A 20,503-nucleotide genomic window follows, 5' to 3' on the forward strand; every position below is an offset into this window, starting at 1 on the left:
CTATTGTCAAGGGGAGGACAATAATGTTGCACTACCTGAACTAGTGAAAGAAGTGCAGTCAAATGAGGAAGACATCGAGTTTAACATGTTACTTCAGCATTTTCTGTTGTGGCAAGTCTTCCTAATGCAAAAAAAAATTTTATTTAGGGCTTTATATGCCAAAACCCCTTTCCGATTATGATGCACGCCATAGTGGGGGACTCCAGAAATTTGGACCACCTGGGGTTTTTTAACGTGCACCTACATCTAAGTACACGGGTGTTTTCGCATTTTGCCCCCATAGAAATGCGGCTGCTCTGCCTAACTTATGGTCAATGGAAAGAGCTGAGTAGAACATAAGTAACACTGTGTTTATGAACGTGGAATTAAACTACCAATAATTGTAAGTCATTATACAGCACACAGACAAGGTTATGAGGCCAGACGCCTGTCTGCCTGCCCTCTTTTTGTCCTTGCTGTACAACCAGCATACAGCAGTTATCACAGCGCAAACCCAATTATTCATTGTGGTTATTAGGTGTGCACAGTACTTCAAGAAACACATTTCAAGTATTACAAATTTATTGTTCTTTGAAATGGCAGATGAGAATTTCATGGATTAACTGTAAGCTGATCAGCACCTGAGCGCAATCACAGGGGAAAAAATGGGGAGAGGGAAGTGGGTGGGAATGTGTCACAACAGAGCAAAGACTCATCACTTTTATAAAACATTTTGTCTGCCTAAAACAAACAAAAAAGAGCAGAAACTATATCACACATTTGTACCGAACATGGAATGAACAGATGGAATGATACGGTATCAGTTATCAGCAGGTATGGCGTGTCCAAGCGTTTACAAAAAAAAAAAATATATCACATGTACACATCAAGCACTTGTGTGTCGCAAGTCACACCATGACAGCCTGTCCACAGCAGCAAATGCAAGTAACCAGACTGAAACCCATCCAACACTAAGCACTCAGTCCAGCACACATACAGGGAATGCCACAGTTTTTTTTTCCTGATTTGAAGGCATTGTCCACTTGCTGCTGCATGAACAGGCACACACAAGAAGAAGAGAAAAAGTCCTGCACTTTCCATACCTGAAGAAGTTCTGTAGACAAACCTCCAAGCATTGGAAAGGTGCAGGGCTTCTACGAAATCAGCCAGTACAAGACACTGCGATCTTCAGAGGCATACTCACACATTCGCATTGGGCACACGTGACTTCAGCAAAACTTGATTGTAAAAGCATTGCCAGGTGCAGTTAAAAAAATTTGTATAACATAAAAACAGTTTATAAAATCAATCCACAAATAAACAAACTCTCTTGTCTTGCGAGAAGACGCATCCGTGCAAGACTCTGGTGATTGGGGCAAGCCTCGGACCCATTCCAGACCTTGTGCGTTCTCGGAGGGACACGTGCAAGTGGGAGCGTGCACTTAGTGGGGGCTCCACACTCACCTCTTTCTGCAGGCCTTTCAGCCATGGCCATGAAAGGCCCTTCTGTTTTATACATTACATAAATAACAGTGCTGAGCCCACCGGCTCTGGCCTGAAACTTTCAGGACGTGGGCAGCAAGTGCTTGGCAACAGTAGTCGTGCCTAGTCGTCCAGAGCAGATGCACTGCTGCTGCTGGCTGCGCACAATATAGCTCTCTGCCTGTCTCTTCGAAAAACAGTTAATACCATATGTACAAGTCTACTCCCCAGCCCAAACAAGATATGCAACACCTAGAACGACCACGATTCGAAGATGAGTCCTTGTTTGTTAACAGTTCTATTGCCAGCCAGTTCACCTGTTTTGGGGGCCTGCCTCAATTCATGCAGACACACTCAGCATTCTGACTTGTCCTCTTCCACCAAATTTTGTGTGTCTTTGTCTGTGTCGACGGTGGTTGGATCAAGTGCCGTCTGCCGTAAAGGAACATGTGGAGACGACCGATGAAGCACCATTGATGGGTGCAGCACAGCAGATCCCACACTTGGCGGTGCCTTATTGGTGCTGTCAAAGCAGTTCTTGTCATACTTTTTGTCGAAGACATCACCAGCCACTTCATACAGGCCTCCCTTGCCTGTTTCACCTGCATTTGTTGTGCCATCAGCATTTCCCAATGCATCATACATGGGGTTGCTGAAGTCTGTTGCTTTGTTCACATCATTCAGTCCAAAGTCTGCATCTAAGGATTCCTGCAAGTTTGAAGAATGAAACATGTCAAGAATAGCTAGTCTCAAGTGGGCTTACCTCACAACTTACAGCATTTGTCTCTGCCTGCCGGCCAGTTCGCATGAAATTTGGGGAAAACTCCACATTTGTGCCACTTCTGAAGGATACACTTTGTGTGCTTCCTCCAAGGCCACTTTGTTTGCTACAACACAAAGTAAAATTAGTAATCCATGGTCAAGTGCCACAGTTATTCGAACAGATGCCTATGGCACTGGTACTTACAAATGGCGCCGGCGCACACATACAAAGAGCGTGGCAGCTACAATCATTATTATGAGGACCACAATAATTGGAACAAGGACTGCAGCCACACCTGCATCAAACAAAGATAAGACAAAGGCGGCATAAACATGCTTTAACAATCAAAGCACATGGCAACATGCTGCAACTGAAATTTTTGAACAGATCTTACCACTCGCCCCTCCAAGAGATGATATCCGTCTACGGGCAATGAAGTTTTCACAGTGCATGCCCTCAAATTCGCTAGAGCATCTGCACACTATTTGCTCATCTCGAACACTCTCACAGCGGCCACCATTTCGGCAAGGGCACTTGTATGGTTGTGGTTTTGGCACTTCAAACCCTAGAAATAAAAAGGTAAAAATTGCCATTGTTTGTAGCTATAAAACTGTTGTAGTACTTTTTCAGGCACTTTTCTTACAGTATATACACGTACCTGCATCACAACTGCCAAAGTTGAGAACATGTAGAGAAGTTCCATCAGGGCAGGCACAACGATAGCCTTGGGGAACCAAGAGGCACAGATGGGAGCAGCCTGATGATGGACACCGGTTGGGAACTAAAAAGCCAAAAGTATCAGCGAATGTTCAAAGAGATGTACCCTGTTGCAGCAATGTTCACCATATATCAAAACTTACCACTAAGATTGTACTTGAGGGGCTGGAAGATTTTGACACCTGTTGGGTTCTCAACGTTTCGCTTGACTCGCACTTTCACACCACGTCCATGCTTATCTTGCCTGTAAATCTCGCCAGAATCTCGAGTCACCCAAAAAATGCTGTCTTCAAACAAGTCCATTGCAAATGGATGCATCAGATCTTGGGGAAGACAAAAGGTAGTTCAGCTTAGCAAACTTGTGCAGTCTGGGTCTACAGCACACCTCTAAAGGTTAATGATTTAAGGCAGGCTTACCACCACTGACGATAACAACCCTGTTGGAGCCATCCTGCTTTGCAGTTTCAATGGTGTTCAATTTGCTGTCACACCAGTAAATTCTGTGGTCAGAGGCATAATCTATAGTCAGGCCTGTTGGGTAGCCAATTTTGTCACCCACAATGATACGGCGCTTTGAGCCATCCATCCATGCTGTTTCAATCTTGGGATTGGAGCCCGAATCTGACCAGAACATCCACCTGCAAGCAAATAAAATGGTACTTTGAGAAAATTTTATATGCTCATCAGTGATGCTTGAAAGGTGGTTCAATTCAATCAGAGATGTTCAATGTTGCTATATACTGTGCTTATTATGCGGTAAGGCTGATGTTACTCCTATTTGAAAAAAAATAAGAAAATTATTTTAATAAAAAATAAAGAGAAAATTAAGGCAGTTTGCTAGGATACAAAGTTCTTGCATCAGTAATCACTCACATCTGCACCAACCTGCTGACCTAACACCACACTGTAATAAGCTGCATCAGTGTATACCAAAACCGAACACCAGTATGAAAACTGTGCAAACAACATTTTTCTAACAGTGAGCAACTACAGGCATTCTACTTGCAACAAAAACTTTCCTTTGCTCCAGTCTGTGACACAATCTGGGACATCAGGAGAGAAGGGTACAATTACATTCTGTACAGTCCAACAGCATGCCACATGTCACTCAATTACACTTTTGACAACTTTTCATACAAATCTACAGTGGTAATGCAGAAGTCAAAGTAAGTGCTTGGTGCAATTTTATTGCAATAGCAATTACTGGACACTTCAGGCGAATTTCCACTGTCGGTGTCAATGTGAGGTTCCGTATAAAGTCCAAGTGCGATAAGATCACGGCAGTGCACCATATGTGAGGGTGAGCCGAGAAGGATAGTGCTTGATGCACGGTGTATCTTCTCATGTGCAAGCTTGGCAAGCTCGCATGTTGATAACCAATTTTTCTGAAAGACCCCACGTAGCGGCAAAAATACCCTACACTACCCTATACGAACTTTGAGACCCTATGTTTTGCCCTACGCACTAATTTCATGTTCAAGTAGATAAATACAATATTTAAGTAAGAAAAATGTTAATAAGAAATAACGGGGCATCAATATAATTGACCAAAACAGTAAAGTGAAGTAAGCGAAGACAGCAATTGTTCAAAATAAGTTTCATGTAATTTATACCACATGTATATTTGCCAAGCAGCCTTCATATGTTCAATATGGTAACAAAGGACAGGGCCCCATTACGTAATTTATTAGCGCTTCATTCCTGAAATTGTGCTGTCTACACAGCTATAACAAACACAGACAATGAAAGCTAAAACATCTGTTTAAGCTCCATTTAAACACCAGCAAATGTCTTTGTTCAGTACATTTCCTTTTAATGCAGTTCAATATGCTGTTCTTCAATGCTCATATTTACACAGTTCTGGTCAGTCACTGCTGAGGCTGGCTTCACTATGAGGATGATGTTCAAGTTTCCAGCACCAAGCCTATTCCACTTTTTTGTTTTGACATCATTCATTCTAGAAAAGATCTGTTCAATCACTGTGTGAGAGTGTGGTAAAGGTAATGTGAGCTTGCCCAATGCTGGCATTCTTGAATTCTTGCATGCTAGCATGGTTTTATCGATCCCATTTCTGCCCAGATTGATGCGGTTGATTTCTTTTCTAGGGTGGCTTCCTTGTAGTCATTAAAGTAGGAAATGTGAGTTTGCCACTTATGTTCAATTCTTCTGGAGTCAGGCAGCAAGTGAGTACAACGCTTCTGAAGTGTGGGCAGCGCTGGCAGCTCCACTCTCGCCTCCACACAGAGCAGTTGCTGGTGCTATGAACTTTATCTCGTGAAAAAAAATTGGCCAGAGACCGGAAGTGTTTCTTGACCTTAAGGACAGCTGTATGATAAAACATCTGACAGCAAGCTTGGAGGTTTTGTACTTCAGTTTGCTTGCATGCTTCAATTGCTTGCATGCTTCAATGTATGCAGCTATGCAGTGCTGGCAGTGTTTGCCAAAGTGGACATCATTTAGCTAAACAGCAGCAAAACTTGTGGGTCCATGGGGTCGATGTCACTCATTTCTATTGTGCTGAGTGGAACGAGGTTCTGCAACGATGTCCTGAGAAGATGCTTGCTCTCTTATAGGAGCTCTGTTACGAGATTCTCACAGTGGTGAAAAAGTGCATTAGCTTGTTGAAGAAATTTGGAAGATATCTCATAAAGCTTAAATAGGCCTTGGTGATGCAGTTCAACACGATCATTGATGGCTGCTTCCTAGAAAGGAAGTCCCAGTGTATCTCATTCTTCTAATACATGCCCAATGACTTTGTGAAAGACAAGCCATTGCACCTAACAAGGACGCAGAATATTTCTTTTCTCCGTTTGGAAATATTCCTGAAAAGTGGCCAGCTGAGCTTGTCGCTTGCTGCTAAAGCTGAAGTGAGTGGCAACATTCTGCAGGAAATTCTCAACGTGTCTAGGTAACTTCATTACAGCTTTGCTCACAGCAATGTGGCTGAGTGGCACATGCAGCGTATGACCACTAAAGTTTGGTCTGCCTTTTCCAGCAATTTCTGTATTAAAGAGCTGTGTTGGCCAACCATTATACCGGTATTGTCATGGGCCAGGCCAACTATGGTTTCAAGAGGGACATTCCTCTGTGTGAAACAGTTTTCAACAGATGATGCAAGTGCCTCGTCAGAAGAACTAATGGCATACAAGGAAACCTCTTTAAGAAGTTGAGCCATGACCTCTCGTTTTCGATTCAGAAGTACTGCACAACACAGCAATGGAACTTATTGTTGGAAATGCTGTTTCCTTCATCGAGAAAATGTGAGAGCTTTGATTTTATCGGCATTGCTGCAAGCTGGGCAGTCTTGCTGTTCACCAAGACATTTTCTTATTGTCACTGTGCATTTTGTGCAGTGTAGCTGCACTTGCTCTCTGATGGTTGAGCCTAGAAAAATTTTCTGTACACTTTCTTCTAGGTGGTCGATTGTTGAAAAATGCTGAAATTAACCTACAGTGGGTATTACCCTATGGTTGACAATATCTTTCCAGAAAAAACACATATACTGGTGAAAGTTTTTTGGATGGCCCTACAGCCCAACCAAGCAGTCAAAATGCTGAAAATACCCTACAGTAGGGTAATTAAAGCTTGCAACATTGGCGGGGAGGTGAGCACGTGCTAGGGGGTGGGGGTTGTAAGCGAATGCGCCCTTTTCCTTTTTTAATCGGGCTGTAGGGCACAGTGGAGAGCGGCAGTCTTGGAGGTAATCTGCGGTGGGTGCAACAATAGGTGAGCTGAGAATGGCTTTATGTGTGCTGTGTTATCACACGCCTAGTTCACAATGAAGCAAGAAGGAGTACGAAGAGGAAATCTCTCACCACTGCTGCCACTTTCATCACACCAGCGTTGTCACAGTGAGTGTTCACGGTCATTGAGCAAGATCTGTTCATGTGTGCCCATGCACGCATGACACCATGCTTGTTAATTAGTAAGCACATGTTTACTGCAACTTATACTTCCAATAAAACTATAAGTCTTGCTTCGTGTAGTTATCTAATACTTTGTTATTGCTATCAAGTTTCAGGTGAAATTGGGATTTTTTTTATGATTGCAAATTTGGTTTCCAGTGTTATACAGCTTTGTTTTAACAAAGTAGCACAAAACTGTAATGTATATTTTAAGTCAATGTTGCGTTTATTCACCAGAAATTTTTGACAGCCTGTGTTGCTAGTGGGGCAACAGAACCAACATATTGCTGCTCTATATTTAGTCACTTACCCCATGTCAGGGTCAACAGCCATGGAAGTGGGTCTTTCTAAGTTGGATGACAACAGTGTTCTTCTGTATCGACCATCAATTAGGCTGACAAAAATTCTTCCCTTGGGACGAGTACTTGACAGATCTGAATCCATCCAGTAAATAGTCCTGCAAAGCATAGCACATATGGTCACGAATATTTCCTATTGCCACATCAAGAACTCCAGTGCTTACCTTCCAACCCAGTCAACTGCAATAGCATTTGGTTTGGTGAGGCCCTTCAGCTCCAGATTCTGTGGGAACCCAATGCCAGCACTGACGTCAGTCAAGTTTGGCAAGAATGCTCTCTTGATTGTTTTTTCATACGAGTCTGTCCAGTAGAGCATATCTGCAAAAATACATGGAAAATGTATTTGTTTAAAGAATATGATACGTTGTTTGATACGAGAGACAGCTGTAATGAATTACCATGTAGATTTGTATAAGGGCCGCACCCATGTAAGGGCCGCACCCCCAACTTGGCAGCCCAAAATTTGGAAAAAGAATTTAAACTGAGAAGCAATCGTGTTTGGTACCTCGATACTGCGAGCACATGGGCGAATTTTTGCTCGCTGTGTACTTCCGCATGCCGCTATTAGATGGCGAGAGCTGCGTGTTGACCTCTGATGCAATGGTACATCCTGGAATCCTGGGTGTGCACAAGTCAAGGCTGTGGTGGCACCATTATAGTGAAATGGTTCGGTCCTGTGTAAGGACTGCACCTCACCAAAATTGGGAAAAAAGTGTGGCGCTTACACAAGTCTATATGGTTTATGTGCTTGTTTTCTATGACTATGTATTTTGATCTATCCACAACAATTACCCGGCTGGTTTCTGCAAGAGAAGCTCTTTTCAAACATAAAAGCAACAAAGAGTTACCACCATAGCCAGCTGTTAACCAGTGCAGTAGAAATTTTGTAGACAGCAAGAATATGCCACATGTGACGGGGTTTCATGTGCCAAAGGTGCACTTGGGCTGCAAGAAATTATTCATGAATTTACTTGTTGATTGACTAATTGTGTTCAAGATCCCAAAACAACACTGGTGCTATGGAGACACTGTAGCAAAGTGTTCCAGAAAGGTTTTGACCATTTGAGGTTTTTTATGTGGACCAAAATCTATTTTTGCATTTTCTCGATCCCAATTGAAATATGGTCACAGTGACTGGAAACCAAACCCATGACCTCATGCTCAGCAGCAGAGCACCATGACCATGAAGCCACCAACAAATGCCTTACAATAAGGGGGGCTACAAATTTATTTTGCAATTAAATTATTTCATGTGCACCAGAATCTCAGTGCAGATGTATTTTTGCATTACTTAATTACGCACTAGAAGTGAGTTTAATGACATTGCAACACCGACTTTAGCCAAAAAGCAGCCATGTGACACTCCTGAAAAAATGTAGCAGCAAGCAATAGTATGCGATCCTGGTGTTAAGGTCTGGTGCCTTTTCTGAGAACTGATTTCGTAGTATAGTTCAATATTCCAATATTGAGATGTAATCACAAAATTGCAGCTCCAGGTTTGTAGGCTTGTTTTATCTGGACAAAAGAGTATCACGTAAAAGACTATGTCAGCACACAGCACCAAGTAGTGAACAGTCTACTACTTGACAAATGCATTATTTGTCTGAATCATTGAACATACGGCCATGGACAAAATAGAGAGCAATATATTTCTAGAGAAAAATTAGACTTTCTTACAGCATCATTTATTTTTTAAGCTTGGTTGAGGTGAGAGATGGTACTTGTCATTCTCCAGCTTTTTTTGTCTTCAGTGCTCCAGTAATTTTTTTTCCCTCAGACGGTTTTATAAGAAAGCTGTATAAAAAGGTATCCTCTGTCAGTGTGTGTGTGTGTGTGTGCATGCATGTGTATGCACATGCAACGGAGTCTTTCTTGTGGTATAGTCAGGTATGTAAAATATTTATTACAAACAAAATTTATTTCACTTGGATTACTTAGTCTAGTTGTACTGGGTTCAAATGCAACAGCCAGTAATAAAATAAACGCTTTCACTCTCCTATGAGAAGCTGTAGAAATATCTCGATATTGCGCACACATACTTCTGCCAGACATGCCAGACACACAAGATCTAGGTGAGAGCCCATGGTAGAAATATGTTTAATTTTTTTATCTTGGCTATCTGGCATGTGGCAATATGCATTATCTATATAATGTTTCTGCCACAGAACTGAGTTAAAGGTAGAATTCCAGAACTAATTGGCAGTTGGTGCTGGAACATTCACAGTGCTGCGTTTTCACCTCAAGAGCACTTTTCAATGCGAACAGGACTGAGTCACTATAGGCAACTCACGGTCACGAGGATCATAGTCTAGTGCCTGAACCCTGCTCTCTCCTGTGATGACAGAGCTTTGAACTTCATTCTTCATGTCCAGCATTCTGATGTCAGGTCCATTAGTGTAAAGAACAATAGGAGGTGCTCCTAAAGATACCAAAAAAGAATACTGCATGTAAAGAAAGCTTCAGAAAAAAAAAACACAGAGGTTGGGCATACTGCTTGAGGATGTCTGCATACCTTTAGCATGGCAATGAGACTTGAACATTTCATAGCCTTCTTTGCAGCGGCAGCCATAGTCACCCATTAAGTTTTCACATATTTGTGAACAGTTGTGACCAAACGTGGCACATTCATTGATATCTTCAACAAAAGAAAGAAAAGGATATGCAATATATGAGAACAATAAACGACAACATACCAGTTTTTTTCACAATAAGTACTGGCAATTTAATAAATCTCTTGCATTTATAGAAATGTCAACACAAAAACATTTAATCATCAAAATAAACAAATCACTGTAGTTCAATGCAAAGGAAGTTAAATGGCACCATCACTAATAGTCACTAACCACTAAGCAATGTATCTCATTGCAAATGAATATTAGGAAATGTCACTATACAGATTTATTGCATTTTCTCACCCCAGATTCACAAATTCTTAGAAATACAACTTGCAACACACCTTCACAATGTTTAGGATCATCATCTTTTATCTTGTAGCCACTAGCACAGGTGCAAATGTAGCCATTGGCATCGCCCAAAGTTGTGCAGTTATGCTCACATCCTCCTCGTGTAGCAGCATCACATGTGCCTTCATCTGAAGTAATAAAGAACAGTTGTAAGAATGCAATGTACATGAATAATCCCACATCACTTCTCAGAGGATTGTTCTTTACACGCTCATGCACAAAATTGCAGTAAACATAGCCACTCGTGACTGTTAAAGTAATGAGCAGGACTAGTTGAAACTACTGAGTCTTGGTCATCCCCTAAAATGACACAATGATAAACAAAGTATAACTTAGCCATTACAAATCAAGAAGCACAATGACATCACCTGTCTCTACTGTGTGAACCAAAACAATTTAAAGTAAAAATACAGTTAAATGTCATTCTCTCTTCATAGGCGGAAGAGGAGCAGATGGAAAGAAAGAGTGCTATATAATATGTATACTACTAGGCACCCCAGAGGCTGAAGGAAACCACTGGCAGGCATGAGATCAGTGTGCTCTTGGCTTTGCTCAAGTTAGGAACAATGTATAGTATGGTCAACCAGAAGACATTTAAGGGTTGGATAGGACAGCAGATTGTCCTGGATGGATAAAAACTTGTGCAGATATATTTTTAGCCTTTGAAAGCACAATATCATGTCAATGTATGCCCATGTGTATGTAAGGCAAAGTGGATATGTTAGCAGGCTAGGTTAACAGGGCTAACAGCATATGTTAAAGAGGTACTCCTGACCTATGTGGGCAGAGGTACCTCAGCCAGCAACATTCCATCTGTGGACACCTTGCACTCCTCTGAGAGAGCTGCAAGCATGAGCTGGTCTTCAAGCACATAGCAGTCATTATGAAATCTAAGGACAAGAGCACTATAAGAATATAGGGGGCTTTTATTATCTCAAAAATGCTCTAAGTGTGAGCAGCCCATTGATCCTGATAATAGTTACAAAATTGCAACTTATCGAATTTTGCTTTCCTTATTATAGGTACAGCATATAGTAAAATCTTGTCATGTGCGCAGAGGATGAGATTTCACTATTTTTGGTTTAATTAATTCCCCTCTGAAATTTGAGGCAGACAATCTGTAGATGTACTTCTTGAGTTGTGGTTTGTGTCATAGTTTGTGCTTGTCATTGTTATTTTCAGTACACATGCACTCTTGCTTAGACCATGATTTTAAGCACAATAACTGCCACATTTTGGAAAATGGTAGAACATTTAACATACAATATCAAACACAGAGAATACATTTTACGTCATGGTACTTCTGATAAACCCCTATTGAGTGTTATACAGCATAGCAAGTTCAGACATGGTTATAGCAAACGATGCACTCCGTATTAATTTCGTAATTATGTGATATCTTCAAAACTAATTCTTGCTTTATGAACTGTACATTTAATCTTGGTCTCTTGTTAATCACATCTGAAAAATTACTTACGGCAACCCCGTTCATCTGACAAGTCACCACAGTCATCTTTACGGTTGCAGACCTCAACTCTTGGAATGCACTTCCCATTAGTGCACTTAAACTCCGTAGCAAGGCAAGGAAGTGGTGTTAGTTTGCCACACAACTGGTGATTGTTCTCATCACTGCCATCTCCACAGTCATCGTTGCCATTGCACAGCTGCCATAATGGGATGCACTTGTTGTTCTGGCACTGGAACTTGCGTGTCACATCACATTTGTGGTCTTCTGCATGATGAAGTCAAACAATAAAAAGAAAAAAGGTTGTCATGTTTTCTGTGAAAACATTGTGGCGACACAGTAAAAAAAAGGTTACTGATCATCATTGTCACTCTTCATTTGCCCTTAGAGGCCACCGGTGGAGCATTGCATAAGTGAGAAAGCAGACATCAAATAAGCAAAGAGCACCTATCATGTCATATTCAAAAAAGTAAACAAGAAATGATTAGTGTTGCACAATGTGTTGAGTTTATGACAAACTTATATAACAATATGGTATGACACTAAAGCTCAAAAAGGACTCTACAGAGAAATATTGAAGTGGTGTGTTAGCAATCACAGAGCAACCACAAAGTAACATGGGGACAATAGACTTCAGAATAAGGAAAATGCATTCGCTGCAGGCAGAGGCCAAAAACAAAAACAAAAAAAGCTAAAATAAGACACTAGAAGACAAGCAAGCTTAACATGCAATGTGTCATAAACCAATGTGTGCACAGAAATCATGAAAAGCAATTACAATGAAATAAAAAAAACAACGTACTACATATTGAATCAGCCTCATCTGAGAAGTCACCACAGTCGTCATCACCATCGCACATGAAATCAGGCCTGATGCACACCTGCAAAAGGAACAATTCAGCATGTTGGTGCCTCCTGTGAGCAACAGAATGTATTTATCAATAACACAAGAGTGCATATTACTGGGTGTTTCAGGAAAGATTAAATAATAATTTTCAGATACTATCTAAACTACTGGGCACTGGTCTAAACAACTGCAAAATCAAACATTAAGACATTATTCACTCATGAAAAACAAAAACGTCATTGTGTTAGCAATGTTTAATACATACATTCTACAAAGCAATTAATTATACAATGAGCACAGGATTGCGACAGTAGAACGCTTACAAGCATACTGCCTTTCATCATTATTATATTTTTATGTCCACTCCATGACAAAGGCCTCTCCCTGCATCTCTAATTACCCTGTCTTGCACTAGCAGATTACGATTTCCTAAATTTGTTAAACTTACACCATCTACTTCTTTGCCGTCACTGACACTGCTTCCATTCCCTTGGCACCCATTCAGTAACCCTAGCAAACCACTGATTACATGACATGACCTGCCCAGCTCCATTTTTCAAGGCAAAAGTCTTAGGTGGCTCATTGCAATGGCTCATAGCAAAAAAAGTGGCGTCTAGTCCAGCGATGCAAAAAATATCAACATCAGGAATCGCTCATACCCCCCTAAGCAAGCAAAGATGCAATGGCTGAATATGTATGAAGAAACGAAAGAAAGAAAGAACAAAAGAAAAGCAAGGAATGAAGGAACAAAGAAAGAAAGAACAAATAAATAAAGGAAAATGGAAAGAAAGAGAAAACAAACAAAAGAATGAAAGAACCTTTAGGTAGAGCATTAGGTGCTCACATGTGTCGTTGAGGAGGTTGACCTACAGCGCCACACGTTTACTTCACACTGTGGCTCGTTATGCCTTGCAAGAAGTCTGATCCCTCTGATCATATAACTTAGTACGTTACCACGTTTGCAGCAGGCTTTCACCTTACGTGTTACAGGAGTGTAACATGCTGCTGAATTTTCTACAGCGAAGCTGTTTATGGCTAAGGTTCTGTACATTTTTCGTGTTCGTCAAAAAATCTGTGAAAGCAACAACTACCATCATCAGCAATGGCTCGTGCCACTGCTCACGCGTTTGTCGTCATCGTTGTCTTCTTCCACAGCTGGCTCCAATGCCGCTGATCATGCCAGCGTTACCATACTGCCCCTCCCTCTGCGAAGGCGCTGACAGCACTGGCCCACTGCCAGTCGGTGCGGTGATTTCGGTCTCAAATTCTTTGCTTCAATATATCGTGAAAAGAAAACACGGATGTATATAAAAAAACCTATAACACGAATTAACACACGTGTATAAAAATAGTGCAACGGTGGCGATATAGTGCAGCGGTGGCGTAGAGGTAGAGCATCCACCTCGCGTGCAAGAGGACCGTGGTTCGAATCCCGGTGCCACGCACTTTTTCCACTGGACTAACAAAAAAAAAAAAAAAAAAATCGCGTGTTGATAAAATTGTACAGAAAGGCCTGGAGTGCAGCCTGATCCCGGTAACCAGAACTGGTAACGCACTCCCTCACCAGAGCATGATTGGCCACCCTGGTGCAGTACTTGGCCACAACCTCCTATATGAATACAACAATCAAACCTCGGCCCTCAGTCCTCAGCAGCAGCGAAGCAACCGACCACGGCGGCGGTCAGACGTGCGACGCAGCAGAGGGTGCTAAGAATCCCTGGTTCCGGACAGGCCGCCATTGGAATCTGAACCTGGCAACGTTTAACGCTAGAACATTATCTAGTGAAGAGAGTCTAGCAGTGTTATTGGAGGAATTAGAGGGTAGTAAATGGGATATAATGGGGCTCAGTGAAGTTAAGAGGACGAAAGAAGCATATACAGTGCTAAAAAGAGGGCACATCCTGTGCTGCCGGGACTTAACGGAGAGACGAGAACTAGGAGTCGGATTCCTGATTAATAAGGATATAGCTGGTAACATACCGGAATTCTATAGCATTAACGAAGGGTGGCAGGTCTTGTTGTGAAACTTAATAAGAGGTACAAATTGAAGGTCGTACAGGTGTACGCCCCTACATCCAGTCATGATGACCGAGAAGTCGAAAGCTTCTATAAAAACATGGAATCGGCGATGGGTAAAGTCAAAACAAAATACACTGTACTGATGGGTGACTTCAATGCCACGGTAGGCAAGAGGCAGGCTGGGGACAAGTCAGTGGGGGAATATGGCATAGGCTCTAGGAAGAGCAGGGGAGAGTTATTAGTAAAGTTTGCAGAACAGCATATTATGCGGATAATGAATACCTTCTTCCGCAAGCGGGATAGTCGAAAGTGGACATGGAGGAGCCCAAACGGCGATACTAGAAATGAAATAGACTTCATACTCTGCGCTAACCCTGGCATCATACAAGATGTGGACGTGCTAAGCAAGGTGCGCTGCAGTGACCATAGGATGGCAAGAACTAGAATTAACCTACACTTGAGGAGGGAATGGAAGCAACTGGTACATAAGAAGCCGATCAATGAGTTAGCGGTAAGAGGGAAAATAGAGGAATTCCGGATCAAGCTACAGAACAGGTATTCGGCTTTAACTCAGGAAGAGGACCTTACTGTTGAAGCAATGAACGACACTCTTATGGGTATCATTAAGGAGTGTGCAATAGAAGTCGGCGGTAACTCTGTTAGACAAGATGCCAGTAAGCTATCGCAGGAGACGAAAGATCTGATCAAGAAACGCCAATGTATGAAAGCCTCTAACCCTACAGCTAGAATAGAACTGGCACAACTTTCCAAGTTAATCGACAAGCGTAAGACAGCTGACATAAGGAAGTATAATATGGATAGAATTGAACATGCTCTCAGGAACGGAGGAAGCCTAAAAGCGGTGAAGAAGAAACTAGGAATAGGCAAGAATCAGATGTATGCGTTAAAAGACAAAGCCGGCAATATCCTTACTAATATGGATGAGAAAGTTAAAGTGGCTGAGGAGTTCTATAGAGATTTATACAGTACCAGTGGCACTCACGACGATAATGGAAGAGAGAATAGTCTAGAGGATTGAAATCCCACAAGTAATGCCGGAAGAAGTAAAGAAAGCCTTGGGAGCTATGCAAAGGGGGAAGGCAGCTGGTGAGGATCAGGTAACAGCAGATTTTTTGAAGGATGGTGGGCAGATTGTTCTAGAAAAACTGGCCACCCTGTATACGCAATGCCTCATGACTTCGAGCGTACCGGAATCTTGGAAAAATGCTAACATAATCCTAATCCATAAGAAAGGGGACGCCAAAGACTTGAAAAATTATAGACCGATCAGCTCACTGTCCGTTGCCTACAAAGTATTTAATAAGGTAATCGCAAACAGAATCAGGAACACCGTACACTTCCGTCAACCAAAGGACCAGGCAGGATTCCGTAAAGGCTACTCAACAATAGATCATATTCACACTATCAATCAGGTGATAGAAAAATTTGCGGAATATAAGCAACCATTATATATAGCTTTCATTGATTATGAGAAAGCGTTTGATTCAGTCGAAACCTCAGCAGTCATGGAGGCATTGCAGAATCAGGGTGTAGACGAGCCGTATGTAAAAATACTGATAGATATCTATAGCGGCTCCACAGCCACCGTAGTCCTCCATAAAGAAAGCAACAAAATCCCAATAAAGAAAGGCATCAGGCAGGGAGATACGATCTCTCCAATGCTATTCACAGCGTGTTTACAGGAGGTATTCAGAGACCTGGATTGGGAAGAATTGGGGATAAGAGTTAATGGAGAATACCTTAGTAACGTGCGATTCGCTGATGATATTGCCTTGCTTAGTAACTCAGGGAACCAATTGCAATGCATGCTCACTGACCTGGAGAGGCAAAGCAGAAGGGTGGGTCTAAAAATTAATCTGCAGAAAACTAAAGTAATGTTTAACAGCCTTGGAAGAGAACAGCAGTTTACGATAGGTAGCAAGGCATTGGAAGCGGTAAAAGAATACATATACTTAGGACAGGTAGCGACCGCAGATCCGGATCATGAGACTGAAATAATCAGAAGCATAAGAATGGGCTCGGGTGCGTTTGGCAGGCATGCTCAGATCATGAACAGCAGGTTGCCATTATCCCTCAAGAGAAAAGTGTATAACAGATGTGTCTTACCAGTACTCACGTATGGGGCAGAAACCTGGACGCTTACGAAAAGGGTTCTACTCAAATTGAGGACAACGCAACGAGCTATGGAAGGAAGAATGATGGTTGTAATGTTAAGGGATAAGAAAAGAGCCGACTGGGTGAGGGAACAAACGTGAGTTAATGACATCTTAGTTGAAATCAAGAAAAAGAAATGGGCATGGGCAGGACATGTAATGAGGAGGGGAGATAACCGATGGTCATTAAGGGTTACGGACTGTAGTCCAAAGGAAGGGAAGCGTAGCAGGGGGCGGCAGAAAGTTAGGTGGGCGGATGAGATTAAGAAGTTTGCAGGGACAACATGGCCACAAAAGTACAGTAGTTGGAGAAGTATGGGAGAGGCCTTTGCCCTGCAGTGGGCATAACCAGGCTGATGATGATGATGATGATGATGATGATAAAAATAAACGTGTGCGTACCTTTCATCACAATGACCACTGATCAAGACAATAAATGTGTTCGTACCTTTGTTTAAAATTCTGTATCACCTCTTTGTCGTGTGCTACACAGCTTTACTGGTCATCCACCTTCACAGAGTGAAATCGCTTACGATTTTTCTTCTTGGTGTCAACTAGAATAGCGGCTACCCCTGTTTTCTCTCTAATCCACACCACTATATTCCAGCCTCTTGTTCTCAAGCTTATTCGTTAACCTCCAAGTTTCTGCCCCATATGTTAGTACCAGTAGAATGCAGCAATTTCCCCCCCTTTTTTTTTTCAAGGATAGCGGTAATCTGCCAGCCACGATTTTCACAATTTGGTAATGCCTGCTGTCTGCACTCCAACCCATTTTTATTGTCCTGTAAATTTTCTTCTCATGATCAGGGTCCCCTGTGAGCAATTGATCTAGATAAATGTACCCTTGCACAGATTCCAGAGGCTGACTGCCAATCATGAATTCTTGTTCTCTTGCCAGGCTAGTGAACATTACCTTTCATATGCATACATCATTATAATAAATCTTTTCCAGAATTTTTAAGAAACGTTTCACAGTAAACAGAATGCCTTCTCAATATGCATACTCGGGCACCACAAATATGATGCATTATTTCTCTTTGCACTAATAATTTTTATTGGTCATCAGTTTATCTGGTTCCCACTTTACTGAACAAAGTGAACAACCATCTCACTGCATGCAGCAGTATCACCCTTGAACCTCCAAGATATGTTCCTCGATAACACATATTAGGTAGGGGTGTGCGAATATTCAAGAATTTTCGGATATTCGATTGTATACGAATATTCGAAACAAATCGAATATATTTCTGGCTGTGTGGGAGCAAACATGGTCCTTGGCGTTTATTTTTATCTAGTCTAAGAAAATGTGTCCGATTTTGTGCTGAATTTTGCGATAATGTCATGCTGGTGGCGAAATTTTGCTTGTAAAACAAGCTTAGGCACTAGACGTACAAGATTTGCAGAAAAGCACGCCTCTCAGTAGCAAGGGGCACTGGTTTGCGAACAGCAAGGGTGGACTCTTTTGCAGGTTCTACCCCAAGTCCTGAGCTTATTGCTTGACAGCAAATGGGATGAATGACGGCTGGTAAAGGGCAAAATAGCTCCGAGTTTACGGGAAGTTGATGCGGCATAATAAGGCACAGGTTGGTGAGAACAGACAACTAGCAGAAATTACTCAATTTTCCAAAGCTAACATGAGCCAAATACACAATCTTCTAGTATAACAGCTTACTAGTTTAATTTTTTTAGCAATGACAATGTAATTGCAATGTTCTAACATGTTAAAATAAACCAACTTGCTAATAAATGCATGTGCATATCATTATCCGATATTCGATTCAATATTCAATGCTAACTATTTGTATTCGAAAATTTTTATATTTGTACACCCCTAATTTTAGGCTTACTAATAAATATGTTCACATTATTTTTAGAGCAGAAGTGTTTACTCAGCTGCTACATACACTTTCTCCAAAATGTTCCCTGTATTTTTCTATCCTTCCCATATTATTTTGTTATTTTTTGTGCTCTGTCGCCTGCAAGTGGCTCCTTGGCCCTGGGCCCTGTCAAGCTCTTTGATGCTACTGCCTTGCCAAGGAGCCACCAACATATGTACACCAACATTAGTTGGAAAATAAAAATAAAATTATGTTGAATTGAATCATAAAACAATGCAGCAAGAATCAGGAAGCCTTTTTTTTTTCTTTTTTAGTGGCACAAGCATCGAGTGACATTCTTCTTTCTTGCGCAGCACTTCCGGTTCACCTCTCGAGATGACCGGGGTGGAAATTCAAAATAAATCAGAAAAAAAAGAAAAAAAATAGTACAGTACAAAATTCTTGGGTTGGCGAAATGCGAAAACATTCGTGTACTTAGGTTTAGGTGCACGTTAAAGGACCCCAGCTGGTCCAAATTTGCGGAGTCCCCCACTATGGCGTGCCTCATAATCAGAAAGTGGTTTTGGCACGTAAAACCCCATTAAAAAAAATTCATAAGCTTCATTATAGATATGATATCAGAGCATAAGTTAAGTTACAAGTTGAGTTACTGAAATGTCTGGAATAATTAATTAGAATTAATTAGAAATGACCGAGACTGGGGATAAAATTCAAAATAAATCAGAAAAATAGAAAAATATAGTACAGTACAAAATTCATGGGTTTCATTATAGATACAATATCAGAGCATAAGTTTAGTTACAAGTTGAGTTACTGAAGTGTCTGGAATAATTAGAATTGGTTAGAAATCACTGAGACGACAGGGGATGAAATTCAAGATAAACCAGAAAAAATAGAAAAAATAGTACAGTACAAAATTCATGGGCTTCATTATAGATACAATATCAGAGCATACGTTTAGTTACTGAAGTGTCTGGAATAATTAGAATTGATTAGAAATCACTGAGACAACCGGGGACGAAATTCAAGATAAACCAGAAAAAATTGAAGAGAATAGTACAGTACAATATTCATGGGCTTCATTATAGATATATGATATCACAGCATAAGTTTAGTTACAAGTTGAGCTACTGAAGTGTCTGGAATAATTAGAATTAATTAGAAATCACTGATTACCGCACACCAAAGCACAGAATCGTAACTTCAGGGACCTGGCACGTGAACATAACTTTGGCAAAATTCTTGGAAACCCGGAAGTAAAGTTTAGTTACTGAAGTGTCTGGAATAATTAGAATTGATTAGAAATCACTGAGACAACCGGGGACGAAATTCAAGATAAACCAGAAAAAATTGAAGAAAATAGTACAGTACAATATTCATGGGCTTCATTATAGATATATGATATCACAGCATAAGTTTAGTTACAAGTTGAGCTACTGAAGTGTGTGGAATAATTAGAATTAATTAGAAATCACTGATTACCGCACACCAAAGCACAGAATCGTAGACTTCAGAGACCTGGCACGTGAACATAACTTTGGCAAAATTCCTGGAAACCCGGAAGTAGAAAGCGGAGGCAATGGCGTCACTAATGAAGTCACGCACAAGAAGGTGGCATGATATTTGACCAGCGAATTAATGGAAAACAGTTGCCACCGAGTTCAGTTTATGTGAATTGCACTTGCCTAAAGTTAGCCTAACGAACACCAACGCCGAGGTGCAAGTGCCACTAAGAGACACCTAAGTCAAAGATTATGGCCGCCTACCATTTTTTTTTTTGGTAGTAGATCATTTATGGCAGTGGACATTAGAATCTACTATAATAATCACCAGTAGTATATAATTGAAGATTGTTGGTTAACTTCGAACAACTTGATGGGGAGTTTGGTCTCAGAAAAAAAGTCTTTTTTTCTTAAAGTTATGGTACTGAAAGGTTGTAGATATATGTAAGTATATTTGTTTATTTTGAATATGAGGTCCATTTTTGTCTAT

The 20,503-nt window shown here is 41.2% G+C and overlaps 1 protein-coding gene across 1 annotated transcript in view; it reads right to left on the bottom strand.

Moving 5' to 3' along the window:
• Positions 1–543: 543 nt before the first annotated feature.
• mgl (low-density lipoprotein receptor-related protein megalin) overlaps positions 544–20,503 on the bottom strand; it is a 259,621-nt gene continuing 239,661 nt past the window's right edge. The window contains exons 65-78 of the mRNA XM_050193736.2: positions 12,436–12,514; positions 11,646–11,900; positions 10,162–10,296; positions 9,718–9,840; positions 9,496–9,624; positions 7,370–7,523; positions 7,157–7,303; positions 3,359–3,579; positions 3,085–3,264; positions 2,883–3,005; positions 2,619–2,789; positions 2,429–2,519; positions 2,237–2,348; positions 544–2,169 (exon numbers count right to left, since the gene is read on the bottom strand). Coding sequence (XP_050049693.1) covers positions 1,816–2,169; positions 2,237–2,348; positions 2,429–2,519; positions 2,619–2,789; positions 2,883–3,005; positions 3,085–3,264; positions 3,359–3,579; positions 7,157–7,303; positions 7,370–7,523; positions 9,496–9,624; positions 9,718–9,840; positions 10,162–10,296; positions 11,646–11,900; positions 12,436–12,514 — 2,274 coding nt within the window. The 3' untranslated portion in view covers positions 544–1,815. The remainder of the gene's footprint in view (positions 2,170–2,236; positions 2,349–2,428; positions 2,520–2,618; positions 2,790–2,882; positions 3,006–3,084; positions 3,265–3,358; positions 3,580–7,156; positions 7,304–7,369; positions 7,524–9,495; positions 9,625–9,717; positions 9,841–10,161; positions 10,297–11,645; positions 11,901–12,435; positions 12,515–20,503) is intronic.

This window comes from Dermacentor andersoni, chromosome 1 (genome assembly GCF_023375885.2).
Source record: "Dermacentor andersoni chromosome 1, qqDerAnde1_hic_scaffold, whole genome shotgun sequence".
Taxonomy (NCBI): Eukaryota; Metazoa; Arthropoda; class Arachnida; order Ixodida; family Ixodidae; genus Dermacentor; species Dermacentor andersoni.